At 39.0% G+C, this 17,040-nt stretch overlaps 1 protein-coding gene across 1 annotated transcript; it reads right to left on the reverse strand.

The window, feature by feature from the left end:
- Nucleotides 1-3,837: 3,837 nt before the first annotated feature.
- Nucleotides 3,838-15,645, reverse strand: LOC140953293 (uncharacterized). Its single transcript, XM_073402788.1, has 7 exons — nucleotides 15,522-15,645; nucleotides 11,599-11,674; nucleotides 10,816-10,859; nucleotides 8,303-8,796; nucleotides 7,457-7,519; nucleotides 6,560-6,738; nucleotides 3,838-4,732 (listed from the first exon to the last, which is right to left on the reverse strand). The coding sequence occupies exons 1-7, from the start codon at nucleotides 15,557-15,559 to the stop codon at nucleotides 4,193-4,195; spliced, it is 1,434 nt and encodes a 477-aa protein (XP_073258889.1). The 5' UTR covers nucleotides 15,560-15,645; the 3' UTR covers nucleotides 3,838-4,192.
- Nucleotides 15,646-17,040: the final 1,395 nt, after the last annotated feature.

The following is a 17,040-nucleotide window of genomic DNA, read 5'->3' on the forward strand; positions in this document are numbered from 1 at the left end:
TTCAAAATATACTCAGTTAGTTGCTTTTAGGCGTGGCCGAGGATCTGAGGTTGGGACTACCAAGAACAAATCCAGCTAGCGGTCAGGGCGGGACTTGAACTCGGGTAACCGCTCGGCCACGCGGCCTCCACGCTGCTTTCCACCGTCTCGGAACATGGACTAATAACTCAGGGGTCACTTATAGAGTGTTTTCACTCACGTGGCCAGCATCTATGCAAATTTATTGGAACAAAAGAAAGCGTTTGCATAAGAAAAGAGTTCAACTCCCACAGGACTGGTTTCGGACACCAACATGGCCGCCGTTTCATTGTTTTGGGACACCAATATGGCCGTCGTGACGTCATGTGAAAACACTCTATTAAAGTAACACAATTTATAAAATTATTAGTTATACTCGGGTTTTGATAAGATCTCACGCTGTGGAAATGCGAACAAAGTTAGCAAGATCACAATTTCAAAGCAGTCAGGAAGTAAACGGCAGCACTAAGGAACGGCTCCTGTAGCATTTCTCATTCTGCTTTGAGTTGCATATTGCGTTTTTTCTCTTCCGGCTCGCTTTTCCTCAACCTGAACAATCTTAATAGGCTCAACTAATCACTGGGTTCAGAAATCATGACCAGGTTAATCAGATGGTTGCATGAACGTAAATTTTGGAAAAGCAGTTTATAGAAGATTATAATCTGCTCACAATCAGTGGTATAATCGATCATTCACTATCGTGTGAAAATAATGATGACTTCATAATAGTCGGTCAAACAGATAATTCACTTTGGCAACTTTTTATCTATAATTTTTGAGCAATTAGTTTTAAACTCTTTGTACCGAATTAAAGGAATATTAAGGACATAGCAATCCATTTAGAATAAGCTGTGTAGAATAGTTGGCCAATATTTAAGATAGCTGTTTATACTTTTTAATCAGTAAAGCGAGGATGTACTTTGATCTTTTATTCAACGAAAATGTAAAGTCTTTATTTCATAATATACCCCTACTGTGAATAGGATTGGGATTAAGATATCTTGTAAAAACGAAGTTATTGAGTGAATACAGAAATAATAAAACGAAAGTAAACCAGCCGGGAATTGTCTGTCGTTAGATATTGACGATAGAATCCAAATGTTAAGGACTTTAAGGTCTAAATGTCTAAATGATGTCTTAATATCAAGTCAAATGTAAATGACCTACTCCCCATATCTGATAATTCCAATTATTTAAAACTAAATCATTGAATAATGCAATTCTAGAGCTCTGATTGGCTTAGCCATCATGGTATATGAGCCATCATACCATGCTCTCCAAATATGGTAACTGTACGCGACTGCTTAAAATTAAAAACAAGCTAAAAATCGGTTGTTTTTACAAATAAATGCGGAAAAAATTCTCGATATTTTGTGGTCGTTTTTAATAAAACAATTATTCTACTCGCGCTTGTTGGATATGAAATGATTTAGCGCCAGCTTCCCAGGCTAATTTTTCAGTTACTAAGTGAGACGTTTCACATCTGCAAACATGAGGCGGGGGCAGTACTGACAGACAGACGATTTTGTTACAACCACAATTTCTTGTATGCAAAAATAACCAAATTTTCTTACCCATGGTGCAAAGCTGTGCGCGCGAGCTCCGCTATTATTTGAATTACCTATGGATCGCGTCAAAGCCGCGTGAGTCATGCTTACGAAGAAGTGGCCCTGGTTGTTCAAACGATGGATAGCGCCACCGGATAAATCTCTTTCCACTGGATAGCTATTAAGGAAACCAAATTGCGTTATCCAGTGGATAGCACTATCCAACGTTTGAACAACCAGGACCTGGCTTCTTTTCCTGCTAAACAATAGGTATTATCTAGTAAGAAGAATTGGTGATCAAAAGCATGCGCCCTTTCTAGGGACCCTATTTAAGGAAATGAAGGGGAAAAAAAAAACAAGTAAAAATTTGCTATGAAATATTTTATTGATTGCTCATTAAAGCTCTTCAGAGCTTCTTGTTTAATCTGATATAAATGATAGCTTCTCTTGGCGTCATTTTCGAAGGTTGTACGTAATGAAATATGGTACAAAAACTAGAACGTGAGAGTATGATTACGAATACTGCAGATTAAACGTCTTTTTCTGCTTTTTCACTCCGCAGTGATTTTTTTTTCTTTAAGTGGCTATGTCACGTGGATTTTGCTGTTTTAGGTCAATTTTGTGTGATAGTCATTACTCAGTGCCTTATTAACCCATACCCAGAATGCTCCTGTAGAGTTATAAAAAAGATATCAAACCAATTTCATCAGGGAGCACACACCATAATAATTTTTTTGACGATTTTTTGCACGCATAGTTGAACCTTTCAGAGTTTTAATCCATTTCCATCCTTGCCATCCGTAGAAGCAGACGACATGAAGCAGTCTCAATGCCTAAACATAGTCTTAAATAACACAACAAAAAATGTCATATAGCGTGGCATAGCCCCCACTAACGTCACCGAGTGGTGAAAAATAAAAAAAGACGCTTCTTCATAACGACGGTTTAACGATCTCGTTACGTAGGATTGTATAAATTTGGTATAAATTATTTCTTTTAAAGTACTATGAAAAAAAAACTCATGGTTACATGATAAGTCTTGGTCTCAGGTGTGTAGAAAGGTCGCTTCGTCCTCAAATATAGTAAATACAGGAAGTTTAAGCGAGGACGTTTTGAGTGGCGCACTTAAACCTGAAGTGGAAAAATTTGGCAGTGGTTCTGCTCACGTTTTGGTGTAAATTGTCTCTTTAAGAGTAAAGACACTTAGCATTACAAATTTGGTAGCGTCTAAAACGCGGCCTGTGCTTCAAGGTCCCTAATCTGACCTATTTTAAGCCTACTCTTTTAAAGTACCTCACACCCCCTCCGCATTCGTCCTTTAAATAAATGTTTTAATTATTCAAGCAGAGGGTTAAATTTATTTCATTACACTCTTTAATTCAGTTTTGTAAAGAAAACTTTCGTGAAAGTCTATTGGAAATCCCTTTTGACCTAACTACACCTTTCAATGTCCTCCTTTACTAGAAACCTCCAGCTTCAGTCCGTTAAGTTTATAATAACTTTCTTATAGGAAATATTTGCGACACCAATTTTGTACAAAAACGTAATTGTTTTGTATATTTAACAAGATGAAAGATTATGAAAACAATTAACGCAAAAATTCCAAAACATTTTGTCGCAAAATATTGCACTTTCGGTAAATTTCTTACAATGAATATAGTATCCCTCTTTTTTAGTCTACGTTCGATTGTTATAAGGGAATGCATGATATCTAGTACGCCCTTTAAAACAAATTCTAGTCTAGCAAACCCCCACCCTTCTGATAACCATTGTAGGGGGAGCTAGGGATGATCACTTACGTTTCTCTCTCCTTTTTGAGAGCTATGGACTTTGTAGATTTGACAAGAACGGATCTAAGCAGAAGTAAATAATTCGGGAAACGTTTTAAGCTCGATGAGCCTAAAATTACACTGATAAAGGTTGCGTTCAATTTATGTTTTTGTTTGTTCGATTTGCTTATTTGCCTTTTTCTTCGAATTGTATTCAGTTTGGAATAAATAAAATTAACCCTAGAGATCCTTGTTAAAGTAAAACTATATTGTACTAAAGAGCAACCCCGGTTGACATGGAATAACCAGAGGTATTTGTCCTTTTAAAATTAGCCATTGGAGTCGAGAGTTTGTTGGAGTCTTCTGCCTCGCGATCAATTCAAACAAATATACTGGATATTTGGAAACGATAACGAATGGTACCTTAAATTTCCGGGGAGAAGTTACGTAAAATCTGGTAACATTGACCGTTAATTAATTAATTAATTTTTTCAATGAAAATAGATGGGAACACAATGAAATGGAACGGAAATTTCCGGAAAGAATGTGATTTTCCTCTTTTCTCGAAAATTCGGAATCACTGGACTATTTTTATAAAATAGATCGCGCCCTCTGGGTATTCCACTACCAAAATACCTTCAGTAGATCACTGATGTAGCTTAATCACGGATGTGGCTTAGAGCTACACCTTGACGGCAAAATGAATGTAACCCAATAATGGCGAGTAAGCCGTACAGGAACACCTGTGTCTACCCTGATGGCAACAAAACAAAACAATACTTGAAAAAAGAGTACGGCTACTTTTGTTCTTCATGATGGGCATTTTCACGTGGAGCCAAAGCGTAGCGACTTCACGTTTCATTTTGCTGTTCCAATATTTTGATTCTCTTCTGTCCCTTCTCGTGGTGTTTCCGTGACATTTCTAACTGCGGTTGTAGTGGATGCGCTGGAAGTAACAGAGAGCGAGACTGACTTTGTATGCTTTCCATGTGACTCTTCCTCTACAAGTTTCTTACTATCATCACACTCATTTCCGTTTATCTCACATGGGATCGGCGATGTTTTAGTATGGTCTAGATGCGAGTTGTGATTGGATAGTGCTCCTTTGGCTACACTGCATACACTTTCCTTTTCTGTGCCAGTTACTGCTAATATTTTCACGTCACTACACTTGTCAGTTGCTTGTTTCTGTGGTGACCCCACCCCCGAGTTAATTGCGTTGGTGGAACTTGGTTTTCGCTGCTGTTTTTCGTGTTCCCTGCATGGAAGGTGCTTTGTAAGGCATATTCTCTGATTGAAAGTTTTGCTGCAAGTGTCACATTTGTAAGGCTTGTCATCTGAATGAATATAACTATGCTCTTGTAAATGATGTTTTCGTTTGAATGCTTTGCCACATACCTACAACAAACCGTCCCATATTAGAATAGTCATGTGTAACACAAAAAATATGATGGCAGACCAAGTTCCTCCTGTGTCCTTTTGTACAAGCTGGGAGATGCCTCCTAAGCTAACCTAACCACGATTTGCTAGCAATTAAAAATAAGGATAAGATCGAGTACAAATACGAGAAGAAGAAATTTAAAGCTCGTTAGGTTCCCTGGGGTCGGTTTCTCGAAAGTCCCGGTAACTTTTCGGCCCCGAAATCAAATATTCAAATCGAAATATAAAGAATAACAGCGCAGGTCCTGGCTAGCAAGCTACTCCATTTTGTTTCATTAACTGATAGTTATATCATGTTAGATGCTAAACTATTGAAACCTCTATCTTGCATGTAAACCACAACAGCTTTCCGGGCCCGTTAAATTATCGGGACTTTCATAACAGCGAGTATTTATCCTCTTGGATCTATTACCTGAATTTCCATACAATCTTTTATACTGATGGCCATTTTGGGGATTATGCAATATGATACCACACGAATTAATGAAACCCTCGTACTGAACTTGGGCTGCCTGTGGTTGACCAGGCCGATTAGTGCTAACCCGCCGCGGTTTAATTTAAATCCGGTTTCTTTTCCATTTGCCCAAAAGCATCAAAGTTCCCAATCCCCGGAGAACTACATGAGTATCAAATTCCCTCCCCCCTGGGAAGGTTAAGGTGTTAAATCTCGGGGTATGCCCGGGGAGATGTTGAAACTTCGATTTGACCGACGCATTACATCTTTTCGACCGCCACCTGCGACAACTCGGGAAAAGTTACACTATGTTGCAATATAAAGCCTTTGAAAAGTCTCTCGGACCATTGGAGTCGAAACAAAAACATAACGGTCTGGCAAAGTTGTTCAACCTCACAAAGCACTGGGGTTGAATGGTGACTAGCTGGAAAACATCTGCAGAGGCCGACTCTAAAAGAAGACTTCAGGAAAGTGAAGAAAGCGACAAAACATCATTATTTTTGAAGAACAAAGGCTGCGGACAGATACAAAAACGGGACTTGAAGAGTTTGGCGCTGAAAGGCTTTGGATTGCAAGACGTAGTAGTGCAACTTTTTCCGATGGTCGGAAGAGGAGGTCGAAAATTCTCCGGAAAGGTGTTAGTATTAAGGGCTCGAAGACTTCTCCATTCAGTTTTATACCGTACAATTCCGAAAATATGCCCCGGGGCTTATATTTTTCAAAGGCCCTTTTTGAGGCGCTTATATTCGGGGGGGCTTATCTACGGAGGGAGATTTGCGTTGCAAAATCGATTTGGGCTAGCCTTATAGTTCGAGGGAAATTTACCTTTTTTGCTTTGTTTTACTTTGTATTTAAGGGCAATTTCCAATTACAAGCCCACGGGGGGCTTATATTTCAAGGGGCGATTTAACGGAGGTTTTTTTGCGTTACGAGTTTGGGGGGGCTTATATTTGGAGGGGATTATACAGGGAGGGGCTTATTTTCGGAATTTTACGGTAGCTTAAATGAAGAAACGACAGAAAAGGAAACTGGGCGAGAGAGAAAATGATTACTCTTAGTTAACAGAGGTTTACGTCAACACATCAAAACAACAAGAGTCATACACTTCCAAAAATGTATTGAGGTTTCAGCCTTTTCTAGTTCGACCTGGTTTTCAAGTTCGTCCCACAGCGAATTCTGAACATACCCAGCAGTAGATCTAAAGAGCAAGAAATACACTATGCGCGCGTCATTTCTTAGCTCTCTAAATTCTGTGGCTGCTTTAGATTGGTCGAACTTGCGGGGCAAACGCGAAAGGGGCTGAACGTTTATAGCCATGGTCTATGCGTTACCTGGCATGAATAGGGTCTGTCACCAGTGTTAGCACCTTTTTTATTAGAATCTTGGTTGACCTGTGATTGGTTGGTCTTCTGTGGTGTATTTTGTGAATGCTGTCTTGTAACGTGCTGTTTGAGACCACTGCTTTTCCTGAAGGATGAATCACACTGTGAACACCTATGAGGCTTCTCATCTGAAACAACCAAAACAGATGTTACAGTTTAATCCTATTGTAACCTAAGAAGTTCGGGTTATCCTGGGCTTTCTAGCCTGTTCCAGGCTCCGAGATAGTCGGGCATGCTGAAACACGAAAATAAAACGGGAGGAAACTGGGGAGAGAAGGGGCGGCGGCTCCCTTCCTTTTTCCTTTTTTCCCGCCCCGCCAACTTCTCGCGTGCCTTTTGCTTTCACGTCTTCCCCACTATCTGAGAGCCTGGAACAGGCTATGGGCTATCCTAACGACAAGATAATAATCAGTGAAGACAGGAGTTCAATGTTTGACCTCGTAAAAATCACGCGATTATTAATGGTAAATTCTGTCATGTATGAATCTGATTTCGTCCAAAGATTATATAGTAAGCAGAGAAAATTGCTTTTATTTTTAGGTGCTAGAATACCCATCACATTCCCCGGGACACTTGTCACGTAATCGCACCTGCTATGACCTGCCACATTGATTTACGTATTACCCATTTGCAAAAGAAAAAGAAATCGATAGTGGTAGTAAGGAGTCAGTTTAGAAGGTGTGACACCAAAGAAATTCTCAGCTTTCCTCTAGTTTATATAATTCAATTTCTTCATAATAGTTAGTCTTCTAGACAGATGAGTTATTTGTCTTTTTCTTGTTGTTGTTTTTGTAGAGTGTACACCAAACTGCAGATCTCGAATGTGTCAGCAATCACTAAACCTACCTCGAATTTTCTCTATGTTTTGCGGTGTTTCTAAGGGATCCTTTTTAACGTTTAGTTTGTCACCTACAACAAAAGTATGAAGTTAAGTGAAACTCCAGTCAAGGTACCTACGACAGGCCCTTAGGACAGGAAAGGGATTCAGAAGAGAAAAAGGCATCCCAGAAAAAAGGATGGTATGCAGAGGGAAGGATAAACACAGAAAGTAGGAGGGACAACAACAAAAAATATTTATGCAATTTTATCTACTGCAATCTTTCTTTGTATACTATTCTATAATATAAACCTGGTTCACAGGGTTCCCTCCTCCTTGGAACACGGTTGATTATTATAACGGCTACTATCATAATAATCTGTGAGCGGGCAAGATGAAGTGAATCCTTTGTTCTGATTGGCTAATTAAGCAGGAAGGATGAACTCATCTAGCCCACTCGGGATTTCCCACCTTGTTCCCAAAAGAAAAGGTTTTCAACCAACTAACGACCACACCTTCTACAAAATTTAAACTGAAAGCATTTTGCATAAGGAACCACTAAGGAAGGAATGGATTCTGGGAATGAAGTTGAACCTTCAGTTTGGAGTCAGTCCTTCCCTAGCCCGACATCAATCCCTTGGAGGTGTCATTTGTTCACAAAGATATTTTCTTTAATTTTTTTCTTCAGCTATCTGACCTCAGACAGGCTTCTTTTAACACAAATTTTCACAGTTGTCTAGTTCTTGCAGGATCTTGGTAGTGTCTTGGGTGGACCACTAAACAGTAGTTGAAACCCTCTGATGGTTTGCCCCCTCCCCCTAAATCAAAAGATCCTGGAGCACTATAAAGCAAAGTTCAGCTGGGTTTAGACTCACCCAAATGATGTACAGCCTTCATATGATTGATCAACTGTTCTTTTTCTACAAACATCACAGCACATAGACAACACTGCCTCAGACCAACTAAATTACCAACTAGAATCACAGGTGCCTCATCAACGTACTCTTCAACACTTTGAACAGTTTTCTTCTTTCTTCGTTTTCTCTTTGGATTGACTGACTTAGCATTGTCATTGGCTGAACTGTCCTTACGTGATTGTACAGGGATTTTTTTCCCCGAAAGTCTTATTTGATCAGGGTCAACCCAGTCTTCTTCATAGGCCACCTTCTTTGACTTTAAACTTCTTATCCGGGCACTGATTCTTTCACGTGGAAGCTCTAATGGTTCTTTACTAGCATCCTCTGTTTGTTTGTTTGATTCTCTGCTATTGCAGTTTCGCTCCACTTCACTGTTACTTTTGCTAGTAGAAGAATTGAGTCGTGAAGCATTTACTGCGAGTACATCAGTCTCACTTGTCATCTGTCTTTTTCTACGAGAGAATAACCGATAATGATATCAACACTAATAAAATATACACAGAGAATAACATATAGATTTAGCCAAGGCTAAAGGTAAAGCTCCCATTAAAAATTTATGATTTATTTTACATCAAACAATAAACTTGTCACCATTGCAAAGAAATCAACTTGGAATTGAGCCTGCAATCATTAGAAAACTAGTTACTTGTTTAGGAGAACTTAAAAAAATTATTTAGCCTCGATAAGTCAACACCTAAGCCTGCGATGTCGACATGTTGTACTGGTCAGCAATAATACAGTCAAACCCCATTAAATATGGACTGTTACTAAAGGGGCCATAGATAGTGTCCATATTAACAGGACGTCTGTATTAAGTGGGTCATGTTTTTACAGTCAAAAATACACCTTTAATTTGATCAAAATACTACAGAAATAAAACAGGACACTAGCATCGTCAAACTAAACATCTCAAACTTCACTAGGCCGTTATTCTGTGGACTATTCCATGAGAGAAAACAAAGGGAGATATAAAGAATCAACCATAAGAGGACACAAAAAAATCTGAGCCCCAGATGGAATTCAAACCCCCAACCCTCCGTGTTCTAGATAGGATACTCTAACCTGGCAAGCAATGGTCATTTTTTTTGTGGATTAGACTTGTGAACCGCATCATACACTCACAAAGTCCATCACAAGCAACATATTTAGGCTTAACTGCATCATGCAGTCACATTAATAGCAAGAAATGTCTCGCCTATGAAGGAAGCTCCATCATAGGTGCGACAGGCACTCCTTGTTGTTAACTCTGTTAAATTGCATTTAACTGCATTATAATACTCAGAGGATATTACATGGATGTGCAGAGATGAGAAATTTCATATCTCCAGCTGGCTACGTAATGTTCTATCTAATACATGTATACAGAACATAACCTTTCACTTAAATACTTCTTTTTTTGCTGTAAAAGGTGCATTTTATCATGTAGCCATAGCAACGGTAATACTTTCACGTGTGAAGATAACACGTCGCTTCATGTGCAAAGATATCATGTTTTTGCGAAAAAGCTCATTACCTGGTATTTCATTACCTATTATATAAGAAAAAGTATATTCATTTAAGAACTTTCCGTAAAAAAACACATGAGGACCCACATTAAGTGCAGTAAAAGCAATTAATTTCCATCATTAGCAAAAAGTCTTGAAATACTTACAAAAAGTGTTTCTTTTTAAATATCTTCACCATTAGGTACCACCTTATATTATAGACCTCTTTCATAATGATTTTAATAATGTTAATTGCCTTTCTGACCTCGTTAGCAAGTGCAAAAGACAAAAGAATTCTTGCTTTCCAATGAGGTCAGAAAGGCTAATTTATTATCCTACATATAACAGAAAATAATAATAGGTATACCACCATTATGAAAGAGGTCTATGATAATGCTGGCCAAAATTTGTTTGGATCATGGTAAACACAATATTGTAATGGTGGAAGGTATAATACTGTGTAATGCCTTAAGCTGTGTTCCATATTAAGAAAAGTGTGGGTGTGTCTCAATAACTTTGTTGATCATGATAGCTGCAGTTATATGGGCATTTACAGATATAGGCATTAGGCATTAGGCATTAGGCATTAATTAGGCATCGGAGATCGGAGAATTCGCCATTCACTACCCAAAATTCTCCCGCTAACATTCAGTAGCCTACGACTAGTTTTATTCACACAACGTTACACATTTCTCCTGCTACCACAATTCTTAATGAAAACCCTGACATAGCATGTAATTTAAGTAAAGTTCTCGCTAAAAACCACTGACACTGGCAAGAACTTGACGATAAAATGTCTTATTATTACACTATAAAATTGTATTTTCTCCTTGGCAACAATAAGGCTGTCAAAAAAAGTTAAACTTTGTAGATTGTTGAGGTTTTGGTCATATTTAATATTAAATTTACATCCAAGCTGGTATGAATTTAAACCTACATGTACATGGCAATAAAGAATACTTTATGGGAACTGTTTGTGTTAGTTACCTCTTACTCCCACGCTTCTTTTGTAGCGTTGTCTCTTTGTCATCCTAAAATCAAGCCAAAATAAAGAAACATTTTTGTAAATAATAAAAAATTATTATAATTTATATATAGTCTTGACCAGGTGATTATATTTTGGTAAATTAAGTACTAATGGAAATAAGCTAAGCATATGTTTCATTTAATCATTTATTTTTTCTTTGAATAGCTGTACATTTGTCTTTACACTAATAACAAAAAAATTCCAAGCCTTCTACTATGATTGGTTTTTTGCAATTTTTTTATTCAGTCTAAGGAAAAAAACATGACTCAAACAAAAACAACATTAAGGCAAAAAAAAATGAAGAAAAAAGATTTTGCTGCTTATTACAACGAAAACAAGCAGAAATAAAAAAAATGCAAACATAAACACTTACATAGCAAATACATTGCTACATGTAAATTACAAAGCAGAGCTATTTAAGGAGGGCAATAATAACCCTTGTCTCAGCCAAGAACAATGGCAGCATTGATTTAGACCCCAGAGTTCATATGACCCAAACTAAATGTATGAATTTTTACAATACATTTTTAATGCATTTTTATTTGTCTCCTTTTGAATTTAGTTCAGCAGCAATAAAGATTGGCATCTCAATCTGCCTATAGTAATTTGGGTCTGCCTAAATTCAAATTTGAGTCGGCCCATATATACTATAGCATCTAAACAGGGCCTAAGTGGTTACAGTGCATTTCTATGTTTCACTCATTTTGGTGTACTCATGGCAGTCTGCTTTAATATTTACTCACAACAGTTTCCAGGTCTTCAGGATTCTTTATGTCACAATGTTCAGATAGCTTCTGGATTATACTTTTAAGTTTCAGTCTGAAATTCAGTTGGAAGAAAATATAATAGATTTCAATACAGTCCAATCTTTGCATAAGAACATAATGTTCACCCAGACAATCATGTTCAACCTACTTATGAAATGACTCCGGCCAGGTTCAAACCTGAAAGGTTTGAACCTGGCAGGAGTCATTTTATGAGTAGGTTGAGCATGATCATCCAGGTAAAGTAGTCATGAATAGGACTGTTGTTGACAGACAGCCCTGCCAAGCTAAATTCTGACAAGTGATGTGACCCAAAAAGTAGCGACAGAGTGTAAAATGAAATGGCGACAAGAGTCCCTCCGTTGGCCAAATTGTGACAGTGACAGCAAAGCCGAGAATAAGCGACAAAAAAGGTGGTTTGGCTATTTTAACACCAGTCTGAATGCCAAGAAGAAGTAATTTTCACCCCTTGTGCTTCAAAGAATGTCTCTTGTCCCTGGGGTACTTCCTCATAAGAGGCTAATGGAGATGTGCCACTGGATGGGGTCGCATTTCATGACGGGACTGACTATAATGGGGTGGCATTTTCAATAGAGTTACTAGAATGGGGTCTCACATTTTCTGATTTTTGGGGTAAGAGAGTTCTTCATATTAACGGTTAGCAAACATAAAAGAATGTTTGTAATATAAGGTACATACATAAGGTAGAGAGTGACTAAGTTGGGGTCACAAAAATTACACATTTGCCCAAAAGTGACTAAGATGGTGTCTATAATTGGCCACAGAATAGACTATAAAGGGGTAGGGGCTCTGAGAGGCCAGCGACACATACCCAGCAAAAATTAATCCAAGTACCCCCCCCCCCCCAACACCCCAGGGTCTCTTGTCAGTGAGCTTTAGCAGACCCGCCTGAGCGCACGTCGTGTTACACTTCATTTACGCAACCCCGCACAATTCCTGGGAGACCTGAGAATGAGGTTGTCCATCACATAGCTTAATTTTATGCTACAACTCCATGAACAGGATGTTGGAACATCGCAAGGCTTTCAGTCCCAAGCCAGCAGTATGATCCTCCTACTCACTATACACTTGGGTGAAGAGAGACAATGTGATCCGAACTTAAGTTTCTTGTTTAATGTAAGCAACACGACAGCCACGACGGTGAAGAAACCAGGGACCAGGTAACCTAACCACTGACCTTCGGAAACCGCTCTCACAGAGTAGACCACCGTTAACCATGCCTTCACGATTTATCAGGTCAGTTACTCTTAAAATGTTGAACATGGGTCACATAATTGTGATTGGTGATGTAGATGTGTTCAATGTGCAATGGTTTCTTTACAACACATCACTACCCACTTTTTTAAAATTCCAACAAAGACAAAGAATTTTCATCAATTTCCGACAGCGACTCAAAGCATCTATAAACACCGACAAGAGACATTTTAAAATACAGACGAGCGACATGGGATCCCCCCTGGCAGGGCTTTTGACAGTGACTGACGTTTTGACAGCCTGTGTGGTAGTCACCTTCAGAGTCAAAGAGAGTTGAGGGCTGTCAACTCTCCCGGATAATCCGGGAGACTCCAGATTTTAAACTGTTTCTCCCTGTCTCCAGATTAGAGTCTGACATATCCCAGATAATCGCCAAAGTTTGCCATTTCTTGTAGATTCGACTCTCTGACAATAAAATTTCAAATATTTTACATTGTTTGAGCTATTTTCCTGTTAACATTGAAAGTTTCCTCACAAACTCCGGTATGCCATTGTAATATAAGCAATAATGTGATTGGTGGGAGGTAAACCAATTAGGTGATCAAATGTTACAACTAAAACATTATTTTCCCATGTTTTTTTTCCAAAATATGACATCATGTGCCCTGCATTATGACATCATCTATCACCCACTCCCCATTAATTCTCAATATTTGAAGACATGCGGGGTTGACAGGCCTGGAGTTGTATCATGTCAGTTGATGGTATCATTATTGTTTAATCAATTCAGCTATTGTATGATATGAAGAATGCAGGTTAACGTTAGTAACCAATCGATCATCTCTGCCTACACACGAGAATTGTGCAAATCTAAACTTTGGGCCCCTGGCTAAAGCAAGGCAGTTTCTAAAATTACTTCTTTCGTGTCCAGTTCAACTTTTCTTTCACAACACTTATTGAGTCTAGACTTATACACAGTGGACCTCCTTTATCAGTACTGTGTGGTAAAATTTTGTCAGTAACTCTATGGCAAGCAGTGTTATGAGCACCCCAAGCAAGCAACAAAATAGTGCAAAACAAAACTGTGTGACTTTGAAAGGACTTTGGTAAAGTCTAAATTGTGTCTGGCTGCTAATAATAAAACTTAATTCAGTTAAACTCTTTTGCTCTAATGCTTTGTAGAGTTTTTGACCGGGTTATTCAAAAAATAACCCTAATAGCTTGCTAAATGCGGACACAGCCGATGACTCAACATTAAAAATTCAGAGGGTGTGTTTACAGTCTACACCATAGAAGGATGCTTCAATCATAGAAGCATTTACAATGAGCACATTAGGTATTATTAATAACTGGTCCTAAGGAAGACAATGCATTTTGTTTGCTCAAGATGCATTGAATATTTCCTCAGTTGGTGATCACTTATGCTGGTTCAACATTTGACCAGCCAAGAATGGGTAATGTCCCAACAGAATCAGAAGCAAATTGAAAAAATATGAAAATGAGTTCTACTTTGAACTAGTCATGTCAGTCACCAGATAACATGACTGGCTGTGCCCAATGCCTGTTACAGTCAACTCTCTCCAAGACGGACACCTTTGGGACCGGCACTAAGTGTCCGTCTTAGAGAGATGTCCCTCTTATAAAGAGTCAAATAAAGGGAATAAACTAAGGCAGGGACCAATTCTAGGTGTCCGTTTTACAGAGGTGTCCGTTAAGAGAGAGTCGACTGTATTTGGTTAAACTTTTTAGAACATCTTTTCAGTTCACTTCATTTATTTTGCCAAAGTAAAATGGGAATAAATACAAAAATGATAAACTGGCGAGAGAAACCAAAAGGCTTATAAGGCCTGGGTTTTCTAGTCAGATCATTTTTCAATTAATTTTCTTACATATTTTTGTATGTTACTTAAACATAATAAAAGATCTGAACTAAAGAGATGTATTAAGAACACTGCTCTGGCCATTGATCTGCATGACTACAACAGCTAAATTAGCATAAGATGCATAACTAGTGATTGACACCATGTGTGTGAAGTCATTTTTCAGAAAGGAACAAGATTTCTCAAAATCTCGATCCTTTTTACACAAACAAAAACAAAGCTGACAAAAAAGAGTTGGGAAATATTCAAGAACTTTAACTAATGCCTAGCTTTTTGAGGTGCATTGTTTTCAACTATTTAGTTGCATTATTAAATCACTTGAAAGTATGGTTTCATCTGCAATAATACAATCATATATTGCATCGTCTTTTAAATGCATGAATATAAACCAATGAACCACTAGTGTCACCATAAGCACTTTCTGATTAATGTCCTAAAATTATTGCCACGTTGTATAACTTTTATTTAATGTAGCTGAAATTTAGTTCTCCTATCTTTACAACGTCTAATAATGAGAGAGGAGATTTTTCTGTAAGCACCTTTCAACGTGCTTTTGTTGTGGAATTCTATTAGCAGTGTGTTACTCGCTGCAAGAAACCCAGTTTTTTGCAAGTTTATTCCCATGATTTATAGGCCACGCAAAACATATATCATTCGTTTAACGAAAGAAAATTTTACACCGTTTATAGAAAACTGATTGTCGTGACCGAAGCTTGACAAAATACCTTAGCTCCACGAAAGGGTGCTGTAACTTGGAAAAGCATGCGAATATACAGTTGGAAGCAATTATCGGAGAATTCAACATACCCTCGGTGATCAGCAGCGCTCTGAGCAGTATCTGCCATCGTCTTGAAAACAAAATGCTTTTAGAACTGAGGAATTTTTAGTCAAGTGACAGAACACAAAACACAGATGGGCAATTCATCACACGGCAAAATGAGATAAAATTCCCAGGGTTCACGAGGAGCTCACAACGCTTTCCCTCGCTTCTTTCGAGGCCGCTCGGCTTAGAGCGTCGTGGGAGGGTGGAATGCGGGGGTTTACTCAGTCTCCCCGTTCAGACTTCCGACGCATGGAGAACTCTGAAAGTCAAGATTTGACTGAGGCACGACAGCGAGCAAGCTTTCCATTTGAGAGTCGCGATAGGCAAAGCGTCACGCGCGAGTGACAAGCGAGCGTGGGTCGGGGGGCGTGAAGTGGGCTGGGCAACCCTTTCGATGGGCGATTCGCTCGCGCGTGACTAGTGCATGTGACACGGCGAAGAAAGAGGGGAGGCGAGAGGAAGGAAAGCACTTACGCCCCACTTTACTTTCATACTTGGCACACCAGAACGTGTTCCCTTCGTTATCTACAACTGAGACCCAGCTCTTCTTCACTACCAAAAAACGGAAGATCCGAAATAGAATCATTTTCCATGACAACTCGCGTCCTCTAGCTCCTCGTGATACGGAAAAATAGGAGAAAAAAACAAGCTGATCCTCGCGGGAGGAGAAGTAGAAAGGGCAACATAAATAGCATATGAATATATGAAATATATATCTGTCTGATTTCGTTAAAACGTGGCCATTAGGTTTTCCCCTGGCGCCGGGCTACGTCCGGCTCCAGGCAGTGCGATGTCCTAAAAAGTAGGCGCCGGGGTTGCCGTCTTGGTCGGTACAGCTGGATAGCCCAGGAACTGCCCTAACAGTGGGAAGATGGACAAGGCCTTGGAAGCAAAACTTGTGGGGTAGGGAGGGGGTTATTTGATGGGGTGTGGGGTGCAGACAGTCACCCATTGTCCTGGATGGGGAGGGTCAAAGTCTTGGTACAAAGGACATAGTTAGCACAGAACCTGTAGACACTCACTGAAGCCATGTTTACATAAATTCAGTCACGATGTATTTTGGTCTGAAACACAAACGTTGGTTAGGAGTTAATACAAAAGAGACTATACGCGTTAGGATCGTAAAATTATAAGAATTAATAACTAAAGCCGATTTTTTTTTCTTTTTTTCTATTTACGTGGAAAATAAACGAAAGCAAACACAACATGTCTAGTCGGTTTTTAGCCTGTTTCAGGCGTTTTATATAAGATCATGGTGAAGGCGCAACGAAATGTGAGTAGAAAAAAAAAACAAGGGGATGGGCACTCTTACTTCGTGCCGCGCTCCACTATCCGAACGCCTGGAACAAGCTGGCCGAATTTTTGAAAACGTTACCGCCAAATAGACCTTTTGCGTATTTGTTCTAACCCCTTCCCCCTCTTCTCTCTCTCTCGCGACTGAAAGAGGGGTGCGATTAGACTAAGACACCTGTGGGGTTATCTCTCCTCACCCTTCTTTCTCTA

The sequence above is a fragment of the Porites lutea genome, chromosome 11 (assembly GCF_958299795.1).
Source record: "Porites lutea chromosome 11, jaPorLute2.1, whole genome shotgun sequence".
In the NCBI taxonomy this organism is placed as follows: Eukaryota; Metazoa; Cnidaria; class Anthozoa; order Scleractinia; family Poritidae; genus Porites; species Porites lutea.

Coding starts and splice junctions, on each gene's coding strand:
- LOC140953293 (XM_073402788.1), bottom strand. CDS start 15,559: ATGGCAGATACTGCTCAGAGCGCTGCTGATCACCGAGG. Junction 10,860..11,598: donor CTGAAGACCTGGAAACTGTT/GTGAGTAAATAT, acceptor GCTTGATTTTAG/GATGACAAAGAGACAACGCT. Junction 6,739..7,456: donor AAACATAGAGAAAATTCGAG/GTAGGTTTAGTG, acceptor TGGTTGTTTCAG/ATGAGAAGCCTCATAGGTGT.